Source organism: Panthera onca, chromosome B3 (genome assembly GCF_046562875.1).
Source record: "Panthera onca isolate mPanOnc1 chromosome B3, mPanOnc1 haplotype 2, whole genome shotgun sequence".
Classification (NCBI taxonomy): domain Eukaryota; kingdom Metazoa; phylum Chordata; class Mammalia; order Carnivora; family Felidae; genus Panthera; species Panthera onca.
Genome location: NC_138344.1, coordinates 131,296,760 through 131,317,224, shown reverse-complemented (window position 1 = coordinate 131,317,224; position 20,465 = coordinate 131,296,760). Strand labels below are relative to the sequence as shown.

General features: G+C 46.3%; 1 protein-coding gene and 1 long non-coding RNA gene across 4 annotated transcripts in view; one reads left to right on the top strand and one right to left on the bottom strand.

Annotated features, from left to right (window-relative positions):
• PTPN21 (protein tyrosine phosphatase non-receptor type 21) overlaps positions 1-20,465 on the top strand; it is an 82,807-nt gene that overhangs the window by 50,934 nt on the left and 11,408 nt on the right. For all 3 annotated transcript variants that reach the window (XM_060620483.3, XM_060620486.3, XM_060620484.3), the window contains exons 9-13: positions 1,518-1,605; positions 2,520-2,599; positions 13,082-13,142; positions 13,778-13,862; positions 17,876-19,287. In XM_060620483.3, the coding sequence (XP_060476466.2) occupies positions 1,518-1,605; positions 2,520-2,599; positions 13,082-13,142; positions 13,778-13,862; positions 17,876-19,287 (1,726 nt within the window). The remainder of the gene's footprint in view (positions 1-1,517; positions 1,606-2,519; positions 2,600-13,081; positions 13,143-13,777; positions 13,863-17,875; positions 19,288-20,465) is intronic.
• Positions 8,892-20,246, bottom strand: LOC132670183 (uncharacterized). The gene is made up of 6 exons (XR_009606514.3): positions 20,031-20,246; positions 16,587-16,680; positions 15,391-15,505; positions 12,808-13,139; positions 9,944-10,028; positions 8,892-9,853 (listed from the first exon to the last, which is right to left on the bottom strand). It is a non-coding gene; the product is annotated as an uncharacterized LOC132670183 (long non-coding RNA).

The following is a 20,465-nucleotide window of genomic DNA, read 5'->3' as shown; positions in this document are numbered from 1 at the left end:
CAAATGGCTTCTTTTATTAAAAGAAACTTAATTCCCCACTATTCAAGCTCTCTAAAAACCATTCTGTTTCTTTTTGAGAACTAGGTTTTCCTTTGAAGATTTTTTTCTCTCTAAGCTGACATTCCTTCCTTCATTTCCTTTACTTTCCTTATTTTCCTTTACTACTGCCTTTTGGGCTCTGAATTCTCCATGGTGATTTTGACCATGGAGAGTGTACCCAGTGTGGGGAGCATAAACCCACTCCCAGACTGTACTGCCCTCGGTCCAGCAGCACTCCCCTTTGGCAATTGCTCTCATGGCCCTAAGTTGCTCATTTAAGTCTTCTAAGTGTGAGTTGGGGGTCAGAGGGCAGAAAAGGATCTGGACTGCACCAGCAAGGCAGGACTCTGACAGTGCCCGAAGGGCCCTATGAAAACTGGAGGCCTCCAGCCAGCTTCTTTTATCTCACTGGGTACAAATTTTTAAAATAGCCTTCTTTAATAATGATGCTGATAATCTTTAGGTTTAACAATTAAACACTGAATCACAAAAAATTAATTTTATTTATTTAAATAAATTTAAGATAGAGTATCTAGGTGGCCCAGTCGTAAAGCGTCTGACTTCAGCTCAGTTGCTGAGCTGATGGTGATCTCATGGTTCATGAGTTTGAGTCCCACATTGGGTGAGCTTGAGCCCCGTTTCTCTCTCTCTCTTTTTCTCTGCCCCTCTTGGATTCTCTCTTTCCCTCTATTTCTCACTCACTTGCGCCTTCTGTCTCTCAAAAAAAATAATATATTTAAGATAAATAAATCTAATGTAATGGAGAAGGATGAAGAGAGGTAAAATTTTTCTTTCAGATCCATTTTTCCCTTTTATAAAATTATATGTTATGTAATAAAATATTAATATATAAAATCTAAACTTGGTAAAATACAGTTAGCAAATACAGGATCAGAGTTTGAAACCTGATGAACACACCCGGAGTAGTTCACTCTTGGGGTTCCTGGCATTTGACCTTTGTTTCACCCTGAAGCTTTTCAGAGCACCCCTCCTCCACCTTTGTGCCTTGTTTACCTGAAAAACTTAATGGTACTTGCTTATGTCTATGTTCTCTCTCTCATCCCCACCCTCCAACTGTGTTTCTTTGAGGGAAGCACCGTACCTTACTGATCTTAGTATCCCTGGGACCTAACACGATTTCGGGCATTGTTACAATGGATGTTTGTTGAATGAATGAAGGAGGCATTGGCAACCAGCTCAGAGAGGCCTCTTTGATCAAACTAATCTGGCAAACGAGGATAGACAGATCTTAATGTTTTTAAGTACTGTTTGCCTTCACCTAGTCTACATGTATTTACTTTTTGCAACTAGCTGTTGTCACTTCAACGAGAAGATGCATGCCAGCTGATTAAAACAACTGTTTTCTTTTTAAGACGATTAACAAATATTAACTTACACATCAAGCTCGAGAAGGAAAAATCCTATGTTCCATCTTCTAGTGACACTCACATTGCTGTTTTCTATTTGTTATTCTGTAGGTGGCATGATATTGCTCACATGTCCCACAATAAGTCCTTTTTTGCATTAGAGCTGGCCAGTAAAGAGGAGACCATCCAGTTCCAAACTGTGAGTAAACACTAGGAATCTGGAACGTTTTCCCTAGAAGTTAACAAGTTAGCATTTCATTGTGCATGTTTGGGGAGGGAGGTGGCATTAAAATTATATTTGGGGCACCTTGGTGGCTCAGTTGGTTGAGTGTCTGACTTCGGCTCAGGTCATGATTTCATGGTTCGTGAGTTTGAGCCCCGCATTGGGCTGTCCACACAGAGCCTGGTTCAGATCCTCTGTCCCCCTCCCTTTCTGCCCCTCCCCTGCTCATGCTTGCTCTCACTCTCTCTCTCTCAAAAATAAATAAACATTAAAAAAAATAAAATTATAATATTTAGTACTTTTATAAAACATAAAATATTAATAACATTTTGCATAATAGCACTTGGCAAAAAGTAGTTGCTCAGTAAATATTGTTGAATGAATGAGTCCTTGAATAAATACTATCTGGTATGGTGATCTTTAAAGTAAACTAAAGGGACTAAATAGGAGAGAAAGTAAGTACTAACATCTTAATTTCCATTGCTAAGTGAATGCCTCTGTAGAAATATTATTTCACAGTTAATTGCTTTTGCTCTCTTGACAAAGGCAGTGTTGAGTCACCAAGTCAAATGCTTTTTTTTTAATTGTCTTTGAGTATCTATTTGTCAAAATACAAGTTGATATTTTCATAATTTTTAAAATTTCTAAGTCATCTGAAACTGTTCATTGTAAGAGTCATACCCTTAGAACATTTTTTTTGTTTTTGGTCTTCCTAATTTAAATCCTAATTAGAGCCTTCATATGATAGGCGCAGCATTAGAAAATGAAAGAGTCGGTGTGTTTGAAAGAGTCGGGATATTATATCCCCCAGTCATATCTTGTTCTCCGACAAACTCTGTATCAAGTTGTAAATGTGTTTTCATTTACTTTATGCATATTTCATTTGCTAGGAAGACATGGAAACCGCAAAATACGTGTGGAGACTCTGTGTTGCGCGACACAAATTCTACAGACTAAATCAATGCAGCCTGTGAGTACATCCTGTTCATGGAAATTGTAGAAAATAATGAGGTTAGGAGTTTTCATCTTGAGCTGTATCGTGTCATTTAGAAAGGAAAATTTTGTAGAAAATAACAGTTTTAGGACATAAACTGCGTGTTAAAATAGTTCTCAAAAATATTGTTTCATTTATCTTTGGATGTCTTCTAATAACTACAGATATATGCCTCTAAGATTTTCTTCACCTATTTACTAGAATCACTGATTCTTGAAATTTAAAAAGAGAATTTTTTTTATTGGCATTTTGAGTAATTATTTAGCTTGTCAAGCCGCTTGGAGAATATATACCTTCTCTTCCTAAGGAATATTTTTCTTAGCCGCATGGGCTTCCCCCGTTCTGCTGGATCATTCCCATAAGCATACAAACATGCTATAATATTGCATCTCTTAAAACACTTGACCTTCATTCCACACGCCATCCGTCCATGGCTCCATATCTCCACTCTCCTATATAGCAAATTTCTTCAAAGGAGTTGTATAGACTTGTTTTCTCTCCTTCTTTCTGCCCTGCCTCCCCTAGCTGCCACACACTGACACTGCTTGTCACGGTGACAGTGACCTTCATCCCATGGTCCTGTCAGGACCACAGAAGTTCTTTCACTGGACCACTCAGCAGCACTTAACCTCTGGCCACCCCTTCCCTTCTGCACTCTGCTCCTCCTTGGCTGCCAAGACCCCACCCTCTCCTGCTTTTCCTCTTTCTGGGCCGTTTCTTCTCAGTCACCTTTGCTGGTGTAATCCTCAGACCTCTTTCCCACCTATGCTCGTTCTCCAGGGGATTCACCTTGTGTCAGGCTTACAGATTGCATCTGTCTGCTGGAACTGCCTCCGATTTTATTTCTAGCTCAGTCCTCTCCCTGAGCACAGCCAACTGCCTACTTGATGTCTGCCCTTGGTGACTTAAGAGGCATCCCAGATTTGCTGTGTCTAAAACAAAACTCTTGACATGCTCTTTCTCTTCCTGCCCCCAAATCTGCCTCTTCCTTACCCTTTCGCATTCGATAAGTGGCAACACTCCATATTCACCCCGTTGCCCAAGCCCCAAACCTACGTAATTCCCACTTGATTTTTGTTTATTTCATCCCACACCCAATACATCAGCAAGCTGTGCCTTCAAAATATATCTGAAATGTGACTTTGACCACCTCCTCCACTAACAACTCAGTGCCAGGCCATCAGTGTTTCTAATCTAGAATACTGCAGCAGCCTTCTGACACCCTCCTTGTTTCGGTACCTGCCGTGCCTATAGCCTGCTTTCCATAAGTCAGCCAGACTGGTCTTAGTTTAATATGGGTCAGCTCCTATCACTCTTCTTAAAACCCTGCACTGGAATTTCATCATACTTGAAAGCACAAAGCTGTCCACGATCTGGTCCTTGCCTGGTTCCTGCCTTATTTCCTACACACCCTCCTCCTGCTCACCCTTTCCCAGCCACACTAGTGTCCTTTCTGGTCTGTGAACATGGTCTGCCCTTAGAGATGCTGTGCTTGCCCCTTCCTCTGCCTGAAATGCTTTTCCTTTGCATGCCTCATTCTCCCACTACATTAGTTGTCTGATCAGAGGAGCCCCTCTTCAGAGAGGCTGACCGTAGCTGCCCTGGGGACCCCTTCCCTGCCTACCTATCTCTCTGTATCCCCTTGCCCTATTTGATTCTTCATCATAGTACTTAGTACCACCTGAATTTGTATATCTGCTTGTTTACTTGTTCTCAGCAGGTAAGCACCACAGCAGCACAGAGGGCCGCAGAGGGCCGACACTCTCTTATTAACCCCTGTGTTCCCAGTGCTGAATAAGGGGCTGGCCCACAGCAGGCCTTGATGAATTTGTTGAAGGAATCTATAGAAATGCATGTTAAGAGGTCTGATTTGGGATGCCCGTGGTGCCGTAGAGGCCCTTCGGAGAAAGGGTACCTAACTCAGACCTGCCAACGTAGGAAAGGCTTCTCAGCAGAGTGACCTCTAAACTGAGACTTGGAAGGTTTTGCTTCATCTCCACAAGCTTTCTCAATGCTGTCCTTTTTCCCCTGTCCCATTGTAGCTGCCTCTCATCTGGCTCTCGGGCCCATCTCCCCTGGCTCCAGCCAGTTTTCTGGATGGATGAGCAAAAGGTGTAGCACTTCTCCCAAAGTTATAGCTCAGAACCGCATCTGAGCCTGTCTCTTCCCCCCGCTTCCTTAGCTACAACATTAAGCACAAGACTCCTGTGATCCTCCTCTGGGCTCATCTGCCCTTGATCCTGGCCCTGGTGCCCATAGGTCCTACAATGCTGATGCCTCTTGCAGCCCCAGGCCTTGCTGGAATGCACTCTTTCTCCCCTTCTCTGGTAGACTCTTGGTTGTTCTTCCAGATCCAGTTTAAGTGCAGCCGTCCTGGAGGCCACCATGCATTTAGTTTGCTAAGTCCTCAGTGCCATTCTCAAAGTTCTGGTTGTTTTCTACCACTTTCTGATTCAGTAGGTATTTCCTCTGCGTCAAGCATTATTTCCTTTAACCTCTACAACAGCCCTGTTTGGTGCAATTCTTAATGTCTTTTGATAGATGAAGGTTCAGAGACCCACACTGTCGTGGCCCTGCGGCACAACCAGTGCTGCCAACCACCACGCGAGGCTGCTAGCGCGTCGTGTGCCTGCTGTTCTACGTGGACTTGGTTTGTCTGTCTTGTCCGGTGGTGCCCCAGTGTCTGTCAAGGCACCTTGTACCTAAGGCTTAGTGAAGCCTGAGTGAGACAGAGATGAGACAGAGATGGGTGTCAGAGGGCAGAAGAGCCCTTTTGTTCCTTGTTGATTTCCTTTTACTACTGATTGTAATTTGGGGGGGGAAAATCTTGAAGGACATTTGTCCCTTAAGGCCAGGAAGGAAGAGGAAAGGCTGTGGAAGTGCTTTCTGTTTTATAGGGAGCCAAGGTGTGAAGAAAAACTGGTTAGGAATAACCATGCACAGGGTAGGCCCATCTTTGGGACTCAGGAAGGAAAAGGAAATGACCAGGGATGACCCTGCAGGGGAACCAACCAGCTAAAGATTAGCCCCTCAGCCCCAGTCCTCCTCCCCTCCCTTCCTCCCTGGACACCACATAGGTGTGTTTTTCCCTGAGTCCCACTGTTCCTCTGGTGGTGGGATGTGGAAAGCACTAACTGACCGGGAGGGGGAGCCCTGCTTTCTCTGTGCATATGGGCCCTGCTTTCTCTGCCGGCTGCTGGCTTGCGGCTCCGGATGTATTCGTGCATGAATGTGCTTCCCCTGGTGGCCAGATTCAGTGGTGCTACTAGTCCACAGCGGTCACATTTGGGGCTCTCCTGGACTGGCCTGGTTACCTAATCACGTGTGACATTATTTTCATGCAGAAGTAGTGTTCTGAGATCCAAGCAATAGATACGCACTCTGTCAGAACACAGCCTTTTCATAAGTTTAAGAGTATTTATAATATTGAACCATCATTTCTTCAGTGATTCCTCCTCTGGAAAATAATGGAGAATCAAATCAATCATTTGGAATAAACTGCAAACTACAATCTCTTTCCAAGTAGGCATCCATATAGGTTGGTATTAATGCCTTTTTTTTTAAGGAGTTTTTTTTTGGCAAATCATCACCTGCTAATGATTTTAAAGTTCAGATGGAAAAGAAAGAAATTCAGTTTTAGAAATCTAAGTTTAGTCATATTGCTGTTTCTTGCTAAATGTAAATAAAATTACATTCATAGGGCCTTCAGTTGCATATATCTATGTAAAGAAAACATACGAGTGTTTCAGAGATGAAATAATTATGTTTGAAGGAGTATTTTCCATATTTTGTTTTTAATCTCTGTACATCCAGTAGATTTAAGGAAGTCCATATCCATGAGCCATTCATGGAGGATCCCTGCTTCATTCTGTAGGAAACTAACACAGTTCACTATCAGCACTTGCTCTCAGGTGAAGTAAATGAAATCTTAGCTTTTAATGTTTTGATGGGTGATAAAACTGAAAATAACTTTAAATTTTATGGTCATTTCTTTAAAAAAAATTTTTTTTTTAAATGTTATTTATTTTTGAGAGAGAGCGCATGAGCAGAGGAGGGGCAGAGAGAGGAGACTGCCCTCTGAAGCAGGCTCCAGGCTCCAAACTGTCAGCACAGAGCCCAACACAGGGCTGGAGCCCATAAACTAGGAGATCATGACCTGAGCTGAAGTTAGATGCCTAACTGACTTAGCCACCCACGTGCCCCTATGGTCATTTCTTTTAAGGCTGTCAACCTAGACTGTTCAGTCACATTTAATATTATAATGATCCTGAAGTATTGGTAGATTCGTTCTTATGGTCCAGACGGGTCAGCCGATAGTGTGATGGGCATCTGATGAAACTGCATCGAGCCTGAAATTGGACAGTGGATTCTGGATGGCTGGGTCAGCCTGGGGCACCTGGAGTCTCAGGAGATGATTCTACTTGTATAGAAAGAGGATTTTGCTCCTAGAGTGTTGTCCTCCGCCCCACCCCCTGCTGGTCCTGACATATAATAAAATGGTGTTTTGGATGGCCTTGTTTGATTCATCCAAACTTGACCCAGATGAGTATATTTTAGAATTTATAGAATGACTTGCTCCCTCCCTCCACTTTTAAACAAGGTACTTTAGGGGCACCTGGGTGGCTCAGTCGGTTAAGCGACAGACTCTTGATCTCAGCTCAGGTCATGATCTCCCGGTTCGTGAGTTCGAGCCCCTGCATCTGTGCCATCAGCACTGAGCCTGCTTGGGATTCTCTCTCCCTCTCTCTTTGCCCCTCCCCTGCTCACGTGTGCACGTGCGCATTCTCTCTCAAAATAAAGCTTTAAAAATAACAATAAGCAAGGTACTTTAAGTAGCAGAATCAGCTTTTGATGTCACCCAAGCCTTAAAAATGAGAGAAGAATGGGGCGTCTGGGTGGCTCAGTCAGTTGGGCATCTGACTTCGGCTCAGGTCATGATCTTGCAGTCTGTGAGTTCAAGCCCCTTGTCGGGCTCTGCGCTGACAGCTCAGAGCCTGGAGCCTGCTTCACATTCTGTCTCCCCCTCTCTCTGCCCCTCCTCTGCTCTCACTGTGTCTCTCTCTCAAAAATAAAATAAAAACATTAAAAAAAAATTTTTTTTAAATGAGAGAAGAATGTGACTATTCCTTTAGGGTTGGATTAGGAATTAAATGAAATAATGTCAATCTGTTAGGTCACAAACCTTCTTCCAGACCTCAGAATTGGTCCTGCTGTAATCAGTCTCTCTAATTCGTATGAGAAAAAGACTGGGAGAGAAACATTCTTGGGGAGGTTGGTATCCCCCAAGCTGTAGAGCCAGGTGATAAAGGTTTCAAGAGACTTAGTCTAGAGGGAAAGCTGAATTTCAGTCACCGGCAGGCTGCTTGCTGAGCATAGTGACAGGGCTGGTATGTGTGCCCACTTTTGTTCTGGAAACTCTGGCCAGAACACTGACTGGAGGAGGTGCTTCCTGGAGGGGAATGGGGCTGCACCTTCTTGTAAGCCCACTGCAGGGTTTGAAGAGCCTGGAGGAGGCCTGGAAGAAGATGGAGTAACCCTATCCCATAAGAAAGTCATTGAGACCAACATTTGTAGGTATTTCCACCATCCAACACATTTTTCATTCACCACAGTCTTCTCTTCACTAGCTATAAACCAATAAGAAAGGAAGCTCACACAGCAGAATTGAGACAGCTCTTAGAAATAGGAGTCCGGCATGCCTGGGTGGCTCAGTTGGTTAGGCGTCTGACTCTTGATCTCACAGTTGCAAGAGTTGGAGTCCTGCATCTGGCTATGCGTTGTCAGTGTGAAGCCTGCCTGGGATTCTCTCTCTGTCCCCCCTCTGCTTGCGCTCTCTCTCTCTCTCTCTCAGAATAAACTTAAAAAAAAAAAAAAAAAAAAAGAAACGAGCTCAACTGTAAATGCTTAGTAATCGGTATCTGCTTCAGTCCTTCACTCACGGTGTCACTCATTTGTTTGGCACACATTTGAGGCCTTCCTTTTGTGCCAGGCACCAGTGATACCGTTATGTCCCCGCGCCTCCATGGAGCTTACAGATCGGCTGGGGCTGGGGAGGGGGTGGGAAAATAATCAGTCGCTAGGAGCCTGCGCTCCATAATCTGACAGACCTGCCTGGTCCCAGTGCCGGTTCTGCTACTTATTTGTCATGTGACCAAGAGCAGTTCCCTTAATCTAAGTATCCGTTTCCTTGTCTGTAAAACCCAGATAATAACTGGCATCCTTTATGGTGTTGTTCAGATTCCGTGAAATAATCACGTTCAGCCCTTAGCGCTGCTTCAGTAAGTAATACTCATTTTACTTGGGCCAGCAGCATATACTTAGTTTGTCTTCTCTGGTGCACACATTCCAGTGATTTTTTTTTTCCCCTAAGAGTTCTTCGGCTGTCTCATTTTTAGCAGCACCCATCAATACAGTAACTGCCCCCAGAGTCTGGAAAACACCAACCAGCAGTTATGCCATTTTCTCTTATACACTCAGGTAAGGATGGCTGACCTCTCAGTAAGCTGCATTTACAAGAACGGCAGCAGGAAGAGAGGGGAGGTAGACTATTAGAACTGATGGCAAGGCTGCCTAGTCAGACCGTTTGGCGGGAGAAAGACATGTCCAGTTTGTTTGTGTTTAGCAAGAAGCGGCCTCTGCGGCGGGCAGGGTCGCTTCCACACTGGGTGCTCCCAGCAAGGGCGCCAAAATAGATATCGCGTGTGGGAGTTCCTGCCTATGCTTCTAAGCTCTGCATCTCTGCATTTTTAATTTAACACATTCAAGTTTTATTTTTGCCCGAGGCTGGGCAACTCGGGACATGTTGTTGTACTCTACCAGCCCTTTCTTCTCGTCTCTGAATTTTGAATTTATAGTACCTTAAAAGTTCAGTCCGTTTGGACAGTGGACTAAATGCGAGCTTCAGAGGACCCAGTTCTGCCTAAACCTATGGGGAATAAGCAGAGGCAAAGTAAACTCCAAGGCTACAAAATGCCTTCAGATTGTGGATGCTGATTTTAAGGAGTGTTTTAATGTACAGTGAGTGAGCGTTCAACAAAACAGAACACGGTGCACCTTCCCACCTTGTTTCCCCGAGGAGGCCTCCATTAGGACCGATAATGCTTTGGTGGTTGTTAACAGGTATTCTTGCGGCCCGACAGAACTCACATCGGTTGTGTCGTTGTTGAGTTACATAAATTCTGGCAGATGGAATATTCTTTGGAAAAGAGACACTTCTTCTTTAGCAACAACCTTAACACACTTTGATGATAATGAAAGAAAATTATTACAAAAAGCATTTAATTTAAAAAAATCAACTAGTAAAAAAGCAGTTGTAGTCACCTGATGTTAAGTTCCTGATGAGCACTCGTTTTTTTTTTTCTTTGTAATTTCTCTTATTGGTCTCGTGTTTAGATAGATCTTCAGCCTATGATATATAATAGAAGAATTTATGTTTCCGTAAGTTCACTTATGACTTCATATTTAAATTTCTAATTTTTAAATGCATCTCTTAACGTGCTTTCTTAGATGGTATTAATGACACTTGAACTTTTTATAAATGGTCCATTGTACCAAAAACCTACCTTCTCTCTGCTGAGCTGGAATATCCCCTTTATCACAGAAGCAGTTTTTATTTTGGGGGGGGGAGACATTTTTCAGATTGCTCTTATGTTCCCTTATTCTAACGTTGTCACTGAGTCGGTACCACCCTAGTTTCATTAAAGCCCAATATTTGGTGACAGTTTTTTCTTTTCTTTTTTTTCTTTCTTTTTTTTAATATTTAAATTTTAGTTAAGATACAGTACAGTATTGGTTTTAGGAGTAGACTTCAGTGATTCATCACTTGTATACAACACCCAGTACTCATCACAAATGCCCTCCTTAGCATCACTCATCCAGCCCATCCCCCATCCACCTTCCTCCATCAACCCTCAGTTTGTTCTGTATCATTGAGTCTCTTGTGGTTTGTTTCCCTCTCTTCTTTCCACTCCCCCTTCTCAGATGTTCATCCGCTTTGTTTCTTAAATTCCACATATGAGTGAAATCATATGGTATTTGTCTTTCTCTGATTGACTTGTTTCGCTTAGCATAATAATACATTCTAGCTCCATCCGTGTAGTTGTAAATATAAGTGTCCTCTAATTTGGTGGTGGTTTTTTTTTTTTTTTTTTAATTTAAAGTTTTATTTATTTATTCATTTTGAGAGAGAGAGAGAGTGAGAGCGTGAGCAAGTGGGGGAAGGACAGAGAGAGGGAGACAATCCCAAGCAGGCCCTGCACTGTCCGCGCAGAGCCCAATGCGGGGCTTGAACTCATGAACCCTGAGATCATGATCTGAGCTGATATCAAGAGCCAGACACTTAACAGACTGACCCATCCATCAGGTGCCCCAATTTGGTGATGGTTTTTAATCAGAAATAATAAGCACTAGTTTTATTTTATCTCAAAGGTCTTATAAAAATAAGCTAATTTTCAGGGTTTGAATACAGGATACTAATTGTTAAGATGCTAAGATTATGGTAAATTTGTTGATTAAATGGACTGAGTGTTTACCTTGTGATTCTGGATTTTCTAGTAATTAGTCCTTAGAACACTATAACCAAAGGTCACAAAATACTTTTGTAATTAGTATTTATGTGTCACATAAGCTCATGACCCAGAAACAGATGGTGGAAGGTTTTTTTGAAAAAACCTTTGTGCTTTGTGGGGCACCTGGGAAGCATCCGACTTCAGCTCAGGTCATGATCTCACGTTTCATGGGTTCAAGACCCACGTTGGGCTCTGTACTGATGGCTCAGAACCTGGAGCCTACTTCGGATTCTGTGTCTGCCTCTCTCTCTGCCCCTCCTCTGCTCATGGTCCCTCTCTCTGTCTCTCTCTCTCTCAAAAATAAATAAACATTTACATATTTATTTCATCAATTTAAAAAAAAAGTGCTTTGAGAGGTTCCTGGCTGACTCAGTCAGTAGAGCATACAAACTCTTTGATCTTGGGGTTGTGAGTTCTAACCCCGTTGAGCATAGAGCTTACTTAAAAAATTTTTTTTTTTAATTAAAAAGTGCTTTGAGAAAATTATGTAAGTCACAACAAAGCCAAAAATCCTATGTTTAGGTTCCTAGACCTTATTTGCAATAAATTGCACATAAAACAAAAACATCCTGACTCTGTTTAAAAGTGATAAAATTAGGGGCGCCTGGGTGGCTCAGTCGGTTGGACATCTGACTTTGGTGCAGGTCATGATCTCACGGTTTGTGACTTCAAGCCCCACGTCAAGCTCTGTGCTGACAGTGTGGAGCCTGCTTCAGATTCTGTGTCTCCCTCTCTCTCTGCCCCTCCCTCTACTCGCACTCTCTCTGTGTCAAAAATAAACATAAAAAATTTTAAGTGATAAAATTACACGTGGGTTTTTTTGTGTCTTGTTCCTTTTTGATGTAATTATTTATTCAAAGATGGAACTTGATGGGAATAGTTTAAAATCTCAAATTATCTGATAAATGTCAGTCTGCACTTGTTAATATTCTCATTTGTTTCTAAAAAATACATTTAAAACCAATCAGTGATGCCTGGGTGGCTCAGTCAGTTGCGCATCTGACTCTTGGTTTCGGCTCAAGTCATGATCTCGCAGTTTCGTGAGTTTGAGCCCTGCATCGGGCTCTGCACTGGCAGCATGGAGCCTGCTTGGAATTCTCTCCCTCTCTCTCCCTCTGTCTCCCTCTGTCTCCCTCTCTCTCTGGCCCTCCCCTACTTGCACTGTCTCTGTCTCTCTAAACATAAATAAATAAACTTAAAAACATTAAAAAAAATAAAACCAGAGAGAAGTTTCTTGCATAGAAAAGTCAAATGGGTGTACCACGGGCCCACCGAACCAAATTTTCTATTTTTTGTTTTCTCTTAGTTTCTTACAGGAAATCTGGATTAAGTTACCAAAGTTATAAACTTCCCTCTTGATTATGTTTGTAGTATGTGGTTAGTAGATTTTAACTACAGGCCTGTCCCATTGCTTCAGGCTTCTGGGCTGGCATTTGGTGGTTATCCCTCAGGACTGTTAGTGGAGGTGCTCAGAGCTAACCCGGGCCCACGGGAGAGATACGTGTGCACTGAATCTTGCTTCTGTGACATGTTTGTGGGTGATCAAGCCTTGCCACTCTCCCTCTCTGCTTATGCTCGTTCCAGAGGTTCTACCTGATAGACCGGGAAAAGACGTACCTGCTGATCCTTTCATTGTCCAGGCAGATGTTGCTGCATCAGGAGGCTCAAACCCTGGAGGGGGGGTGAGGGGGGTTTCTGGATAGCCACAAAGTGGGGAGGCCCCAAGTGAGGACAAGAGAGTCTCCTTCCTTTTCTCTAATTTATGATTGGGTTAGTTTTATCTTCTTTTTACTTTAGCAGATTTATCATTTTACCTTCTTATTGATTTACTTTGGCAAAATTAGGAAAACTATGTGTACGTATGTCTCAGTGACATGTCTTATTTTTACAGGCAAACCCAGACTGTCACAGTGAACCCAATTCGGAGGAGGTCGTCTTCAAGGGTGTCTCTGGTAAGAAAGAAGGAAAATTATGATTGCTTTTTTTTCTTTTAGTGATGTCATCTTCCTTAATAAAAGATCCTTTGGATAGTGTTAATTTTTAGATGGACCACAAAAGTGTGCTGGTATTAGATTGTTTTTAACCAAAGAAACGGCAGTAGGCTGAGCCTAATATTTATGTAATCTTTATGTTATTACACATATTTAAATACTAGGTCCAACCTAATACTACAATTTTCGACTATTAGCAAAGAGTAATCAGAAGTTAGTAGATCTTTAAAATACTAGCTAATTTTGCCTGAGAAGATTAAATATACTACATAAAAGCTTTTTATATTCACATGTTTATATAAGAATTCAGGAAACTTTGTTCCTTCTTGCTCTTAACTTTCTGGATACAGCTTGTTTTCTTGTGATATCTGATGTCTGATACCACTGTACAGGGCTTGGCATTGTCATTCTGGGAGACACTGAAAGTGATAAATATGGTAAGAGCTACAGGGTCTCCATGTGTATTTTCTATATAATATATTTAACTTCCTTAGAAGTTTTTTAATGGAAAGAAAGAAACCAGCGGAGACTTACTTTACATATATTACATAGGTAGCAATGTATTTTAACTCTGTTTCCAACTTTCCATTCCTTAGCCTAAGCCCCAGTCCTATGTGATGCCTCCCCAACCCCAGCTGCATTATAACGGACATTATACAGAACCATACACTTCCTCCCAAGGTAAAGTACACTATTTCTGAAATGCTGTATAAAATTATTATACTCTGAATAAATCTATGAAGACTTGGAGATCTTGGAGCCAGGACAGTTTTTGGCTGATGTTACATTGCGATTGTTTTCACGGTTATAGCCATCCTGGATTCGTAGAAGGAGCTGCCATTAGATTCAGTTTCTGAAAATGTGTCTCAATATGCAGTATCAGATGTTGATACTCAGATGATCCAGAGTTCGGCCCATGGGAGCTCCTTTCGGCCGGCTCCTGTGTCCTGCTGATACTCCCCCGTTAGCCTTTGAGTGCTTCCTTGTTTCTGGCACAAGATATCGCAAGCTCGTTTTGTTTTTTTTCCTGCCTGAGAGCTTCCCATTGTAAAGCTTTAAACATTTCATCTTTATTTTTGTTTATTTATTTTTATTTTTCACTTTATTAGTAGAGCGAGCTGTATTTAAGGCAGTGCCTCCAAAGCTGAATGTCAAGCATTCATTCGCAGACATTTACTCTCTACCCTGTGTACAGGGCTCTAAAAGCCAAGGAGACTGAGTGCAGAGAAGTAGTTCCACATCTTAAGAATCTTAAAATCTAATAGTAGGGGATAAGACTAGTACACAAATAAATACAAAGAGAACGTGATTGTTTTGAGGAGAGAGGGCAAGCAATTATGTGAAGAGAGTCTCATCCTGTTGGGGAGATTGAGAAGGGCTTTCTGGAAAGACGGGTGGATTTAGACAGCTGGAGAGAGAGGCGGGCAGTTGATTGGGATTGCTACCCCTGGTTTGGGGGGACAGTGGATGCCATGGCACAGAATGAGGAAGGGCATTGGGGAGAGGAGGGGTATGGTTGGACTCTCGGTAGGAAACTGGTAGAAGTGATGTGTGAAGGGACCAGAGGTAGGTTGTGAGTGTATTGTGTGCGGGCCTTACGTGCACAGATGACAATTTCCAGTGAGGTAGGCTGGTAGGCCATAGGGGAACAGCGCTTCAGGGTGTGGATTCCCAGAGTATGCACCTCAGGGTATTTTCTGCCTTCCTCACCGCCTGCTCCTTGCACCCTGCCCTCGTCTGGTTCTGCACCTCCAGGTGCCCCACCTCTGGGTAAAGACTCTTCTCTCTGCATTGTTAGAGTTACCTCACCACTCTGCCCTTTTCCTCGGTCTGCAGATATCCTAATACTTTGTACTTGCCACGCCTCTCTCTTCCAACAGTGGTCGGAGTTACTGTTCCCTTCCCTTTTCCGCCTGCTGCTTCTGAGAGTAGTGCCTGTGTGGTTATTACCCGTTTATTCCTTCCGCTGCCCTCCCAGGTCCCCAGCGCCCCACGCGTCCTCCTCACCAGCACGTCCCAGATTTCTCTCCTGAACAGTCTCTTTTCAGTGCTCTGGTTCTCCCTCCCCTCCTCCTCCTGTGCCATCAGCGTTGTTCGCTGCCTGGGAACGTCTGCCTGTGGCCTTCTTCCCTCCCTGGGCAGGCTCCCACAGCAGCCCATCCACGTTTCAGATTTCAGCAGGGACGGTTGTCACATCTGTGTTTCCCACCTGTCCTTGGTCCTGGGCCCTGCACTGCCATCTGTCTCAGAGTCACAGTTTAGGGGCCACTACATGGACAGCCCTCCGCGGGGTGCTGGCTTATGGTATCCGCGATTACAATGAGCTGAAAATGAAAACGTTAAATTTCAGCTCATCACTCTACCCCATAAGCCTGTCCCTCTCCCCCTTGTCCTTACTTCATCTTTGTGATGAAGTCACTGTCCTGGCTACTTGGATTCCAAACTATATGTAATTTGGCCTTTTTTTTTTTTTTTTTTTTTTTTTGCCCTCAACACCCAGTCGTTACACATGCTTTTGCGTCTAGCTCCATATATCCCTTCCGTCTCCCTGGCCTTCTGTTCCTGGTTTAGTCCAGCCCCATGGCTAGCTGTAGCCCCATCTTCAGTCTGCACTCTCCCCAGTTCGCTTGACATAAGAGTGCCGGGCTCTTCTCATCTCCCTATTCCTCTCATTCCTCTGCCTGGGGTGCCACCCTCTCCATGCTGATTCCCAACACTCCTTTTCCAGTCTTCCTTCCCTCTGTCCTCCAGCCGAACCGAGGATGCCCTCCACAAGTGGTCTCCCAGCCTTGTCCGAGCTGCCCTGTCACTCAGAACGCCCTTTGCCCTGACACGACCCCGTAGTGTACTCTCCTGCCCACGTGCTTGGTTCCCCTCGGGTCGTTGAGGCTGGGCTGTGGGAACTCTTGTGGCCCATGCAGTAAGGGTGACTTCTTGCTCAGGTTACCTGGCTGTCGTGCGCAGGCAGGAGGGCTCTGCTCCCCAGCTGCCTGCCCCTGTGTTCCCGCTGGAGAGGCCTCTTCCGTCTAGAACACTGGTCAGGGTGGTGGGGACAGGGGGGCATGGAAACTGTCTCTCAATCTTGTGCTCCCTTTCCCTTGACCTCTTCTAGTCATAGGACCATGCCTGGCATAGGCCACGGGGTGAGGAAGGGTAATCCCGCACCCACTGGCTGACTGGCTGCTGCTGAAAGCCAGGCAGGCCCTCCCCACTGCCCCAAAGGCCACTTGAATGCTGTATTTTTTGTGAGGGTGTTCTTGATTCTCTCCTCCCTGTCCCCATCAACCCAGCCCAAGCTGGAAGTGATCCTTTTCTCCTCCCGCGTGGACCCGTCACACTTATCTCCTTGTAGTGTAACATGTCCTTGAATTGTGACTTTCATATACATTTTTCCCCTTTACTCACCTGGATTCCCATCTTTTACCCCCATCAGTGCTCAGCATAGTCTTCTGCACACACGGGCTCCCAAAGGGACGTCCTGTGGGGTGCAGGGAGGAGCCTGCAGGCAGGGAGACCAGAAGGGGTGGGTATCAGGCCAGTGCAGACAGGCTGGAGTAAGGACCAGGGAGAGGCTGTGGTGCCAGTGACTCCAGGGACTCCGAGGTCGCAAAGCATTCCAGGTGTGGGAAGAGTGCAGGACGGTGAGGCACCGGTATCAGCAGGGAGAATACGGTGTGTGTTTGAGCCCTGTTTCTTCCTGGATTGTGTGCCACCCGAGGAAAGTCCATCCGCTAGACTGACATATTCACTTCGATAACCACTAGTCACTAAACCATCACACAGCTCTGTAATCCCAAAAATAATACTTTTCAAAGCCAACTGTTCCCTGAAGGACCTGACTGCTGCTCTTTGAAGCATGAGAAATCACCCTCAATAGTGATGGTGTTTCCAGTGAACCGCAGATTGGACAGAAGAAACATGCCTCCGTCCAGCCCTACCTGGCACACAGGCAGCCATCGTAGAAGAGATGGTGCTCCTGATTCTGCTAGCTGTGGATCCCCCTCTCACTGGAGCATGGGGGCTAGAGCGGGCGGTGGGGGAGGGGGGTGACTAGCTTAGCATGATTCTCCCTGGCTTCTGGCCCCTGGTGAGGTATATAGCAACTGATGACACTGTTGGACCTGCAGAAGCAGAACCCGCAGAGTTCTTGTCTTTCTGTCTTCATTCTAGAAGAACCCATAAACAACCTAGAATTCCACTTAAGGAGGTATTTATAGATGGTTGGTACTTGAACTAACTCAACATCAGCAAGGCCACATCCCCACCAGGGGAAGGGAGCAGTTAGTGGCCCAATGCCCTGAACAGTGTCTCTGCCTCCAGCTACCTAGAGTTCCAGAAAGTCTGTTTCATCTCTAGTAAAACACGTTTTTGATTTTCAGAAAAAGACAACTGCACTCTTAATATTGGACTTAGATTTGGTTAATCTTTACTGGTGCGGGGGGGGGGGGGGGGGTGGTGTTGAGATGCTGAGTACCACCCTTAGAGCAGGCAGAACTATCACCATTCTATAGATGAGGACGCCCGGGCTCCAGAAAATGTGCCCACGGTCATTCAGATAGTCCGGGTAAAGCCAGGTTATTTCTTCATGGATTTTTGTAAACGACACCGAAAATGTCAGCAGCGTTCAGGGCGCATCTCAGTTTCCGCCTAGAGTAACTGGTCCAGCTCATTCGCTTTAAATGTTTGTTTCCCAGATAACCTCTTTGCCACCAACCAGAATGGATACTATTGCCACTCCCAGACGAGTCTGGATCGAGCCCAGATTGACCTCAGCGGTCGGATCCGAAACGGCAGCGTATACAGCGCGCACAGCACCAACTCCCTGAACAACCCTCAGCCGTACCTGCAGCCCTCCCCCATGTCCTCCAACCCGAGCATCACTGGGAGTGACGTCATGAGGCCCGACTACGTGCCGTCACACCGCCACAGCGCCCTGATCCCGCCGTCGTACCGCCCGACCCCGGATTACGAGACGGTCATGAAGCAGCTCAACCGGGGAATGGTGCCCGCCGAAAGGCAGAGCCGCTCGCTGCGAAACCTCAACATCGGCAACTCGTACGCCTACAGCCGGCCCGACGCGCTGGTGTACAGCCAGCCGGAGATTCGGGAGCACGCGCACTTCGCCTCCCCGCAGTCGGCGCACTACCCGTTCAGCCTCAACTACAGTTTCCACAGCCCGTCCCCGTACCCGCACCCCGCCGAGCGGCGGCCCGTGGCGGGCGCCGTCAGCGTGCCCGAGCTGACCAACGTGCAGCTGCAGGCGCAGGACTACCCGGCCCCCAACATCATGCGCACGCAGGTGTACCGCCCGCCCCCGCCCTACCCGCCCCCGCGGCCGGCCAACAGCACCCCGGACCTGTCCCGCCACCCGTACATCAGCAGCAGCAACCCCGACCTCATCACCAGGCGCGTGCACCACTCGGTGCAGACGTTCCAGGAGGCCAGCCTGCCGGTGGCGCACTCCCTGCAGGAGGTCAGCGAGCCGCTCACGGCCGCCCGGCGCGCGCACCTGCACAAGAGGAACAGCATCGAGGTGGCCGGGCTGGCGCACAGCCTCGAGGGCCTGCGGCTGAAGGAGCGCACGCTGTCCGCCTCGGCCGCCGACCCGCCGCCGCCGCGGCCCGTCTCCGCGGGCTCCCAGCCCGGCGGCTTCCCCGAGAGGGCCGAGCGGGACGAGGCGGAGGAGCGGGGAGGCCTGGGCTATGGCCACAAGAAGTCTCTCTCGGACGCCACCATGCTGATCCACAGCAGCGAGGACGAGGAGGACCCCGAGGAGGACGTGGCCATGCTGGAGGTGCCCCTGCTGCCGGCCCGCGCGCCGCGGGGCCGCCGCTCCCCCGAGCCTCCGCCTGGCCCGGCCCGCGGGCCCTGCGCCCCGGTCCCCGCCGCGCTGGGCCCGGGCCCCCTGCACGGCCGCGAGCCCGGGCCCCATCTCGGGGAGGCCCTTCGACCCCGCAGAGAGGGGCTGCTCACGCTCTCCATGTCCGAATCTGATCTCACCACGTCGGGGCGCTACCGAGCCAGGAGGGACTCCCTGAAGCAGCGGCCGGTGTCAGATCTCCTCTCCGGAAAGAAGAACGTCGTGGAAGGCCTTCCGCCGCTAGGGGTAAGGTGAATGTGTGGCGAGTGTGTGGCCGGGTCCTGTCCTTGACTCTGCTTCCTGGCAGTTCGGCTTTGTCTCTTGGAGTTCTTCTCATTCCCCCATGCGCTATTTCTGGACCTATTTGGAATACTTGAGGATTATCTATGGAAATGAGGGGGATCGATTGGATCGGTTAGAATTTTAGTGGTTTTGCTGGAGATAATTAGGTGAAGTGAAAAGGTTAACGCGGGAGGCTCTGGAATGGAGAGGAAAGAATAAACGAAAGGTTTGGTCAATGCAGCCTTAAGGAAAAGGAAGTTAAGCTTTCACCCGCTTTAGGCGAGGTTGCTTTGTTAGCCACTTGTTAGAAACACTGTGCTGATGCAGCAGCGGGGGGGGGTGCTGCATGGTGTCCGAGAGCAGCATCCCTGGAGAGAAGTGTTGCTGATGTCCGAGTGTGTGGATACTGCTTGAATTCCGTGTGTGTGATCTCTGAGGGCTGAAGAGTGATTCTGGAGTTGGGAAGGTGGCACTCTGTCAAGACAAAACACTTGAAAGCTCCAGGTCTTTATTTTTTTAATTTTTTAAGAACGCGTATTTATTTTGAGAGAGAGAGAGTGAGAGAGCGAGCCAGCAGGGAAGGGGCAGAAAGAGAGAGAAGCCCAAGCAGGCACCACACTGTCAGCCTGGAGCACCATGCCAGGCTGGAACCCACAAACCGGTCGTGAGATCATGACCTGAGCTGAAACCAAAAGTCAGATGCTTACCTGAATGAGCCACCCAGGCCCCCGAAAGCCCCAGGTCTCTTTCAAAGAAAGATTAAGTGAACGAGGATCCCAGGAAGGTCCCTTGGAGAAAATGTAGCTCTTTGATACTCAGTATAGCAAAAATAACCAGCAGTTAAGCACTTGCTTATGTGGGGCAAAATATAAAAGAGCATACATAACATCATCTCTAGCTGCCATCCCCCGAGCACTTGCCATGTGCCGAGGCCCCTCTGGTTTACAACAGGCCTATTGTTCCTTCAGAAGAGAGAACAGACTCTGAGATGTTTAGTAACTTTTCCAAGGTTACACAGCTAGTGTGTGGCTGAACTGGAATTTTAAACCCATGCTTATCTCTGCAACCTATTTTCTTGTCAGTTATGCTGTTCTGCATTGAGCATTGAGGTATAGTGTATATAATATTTTATTAAGTAGCTG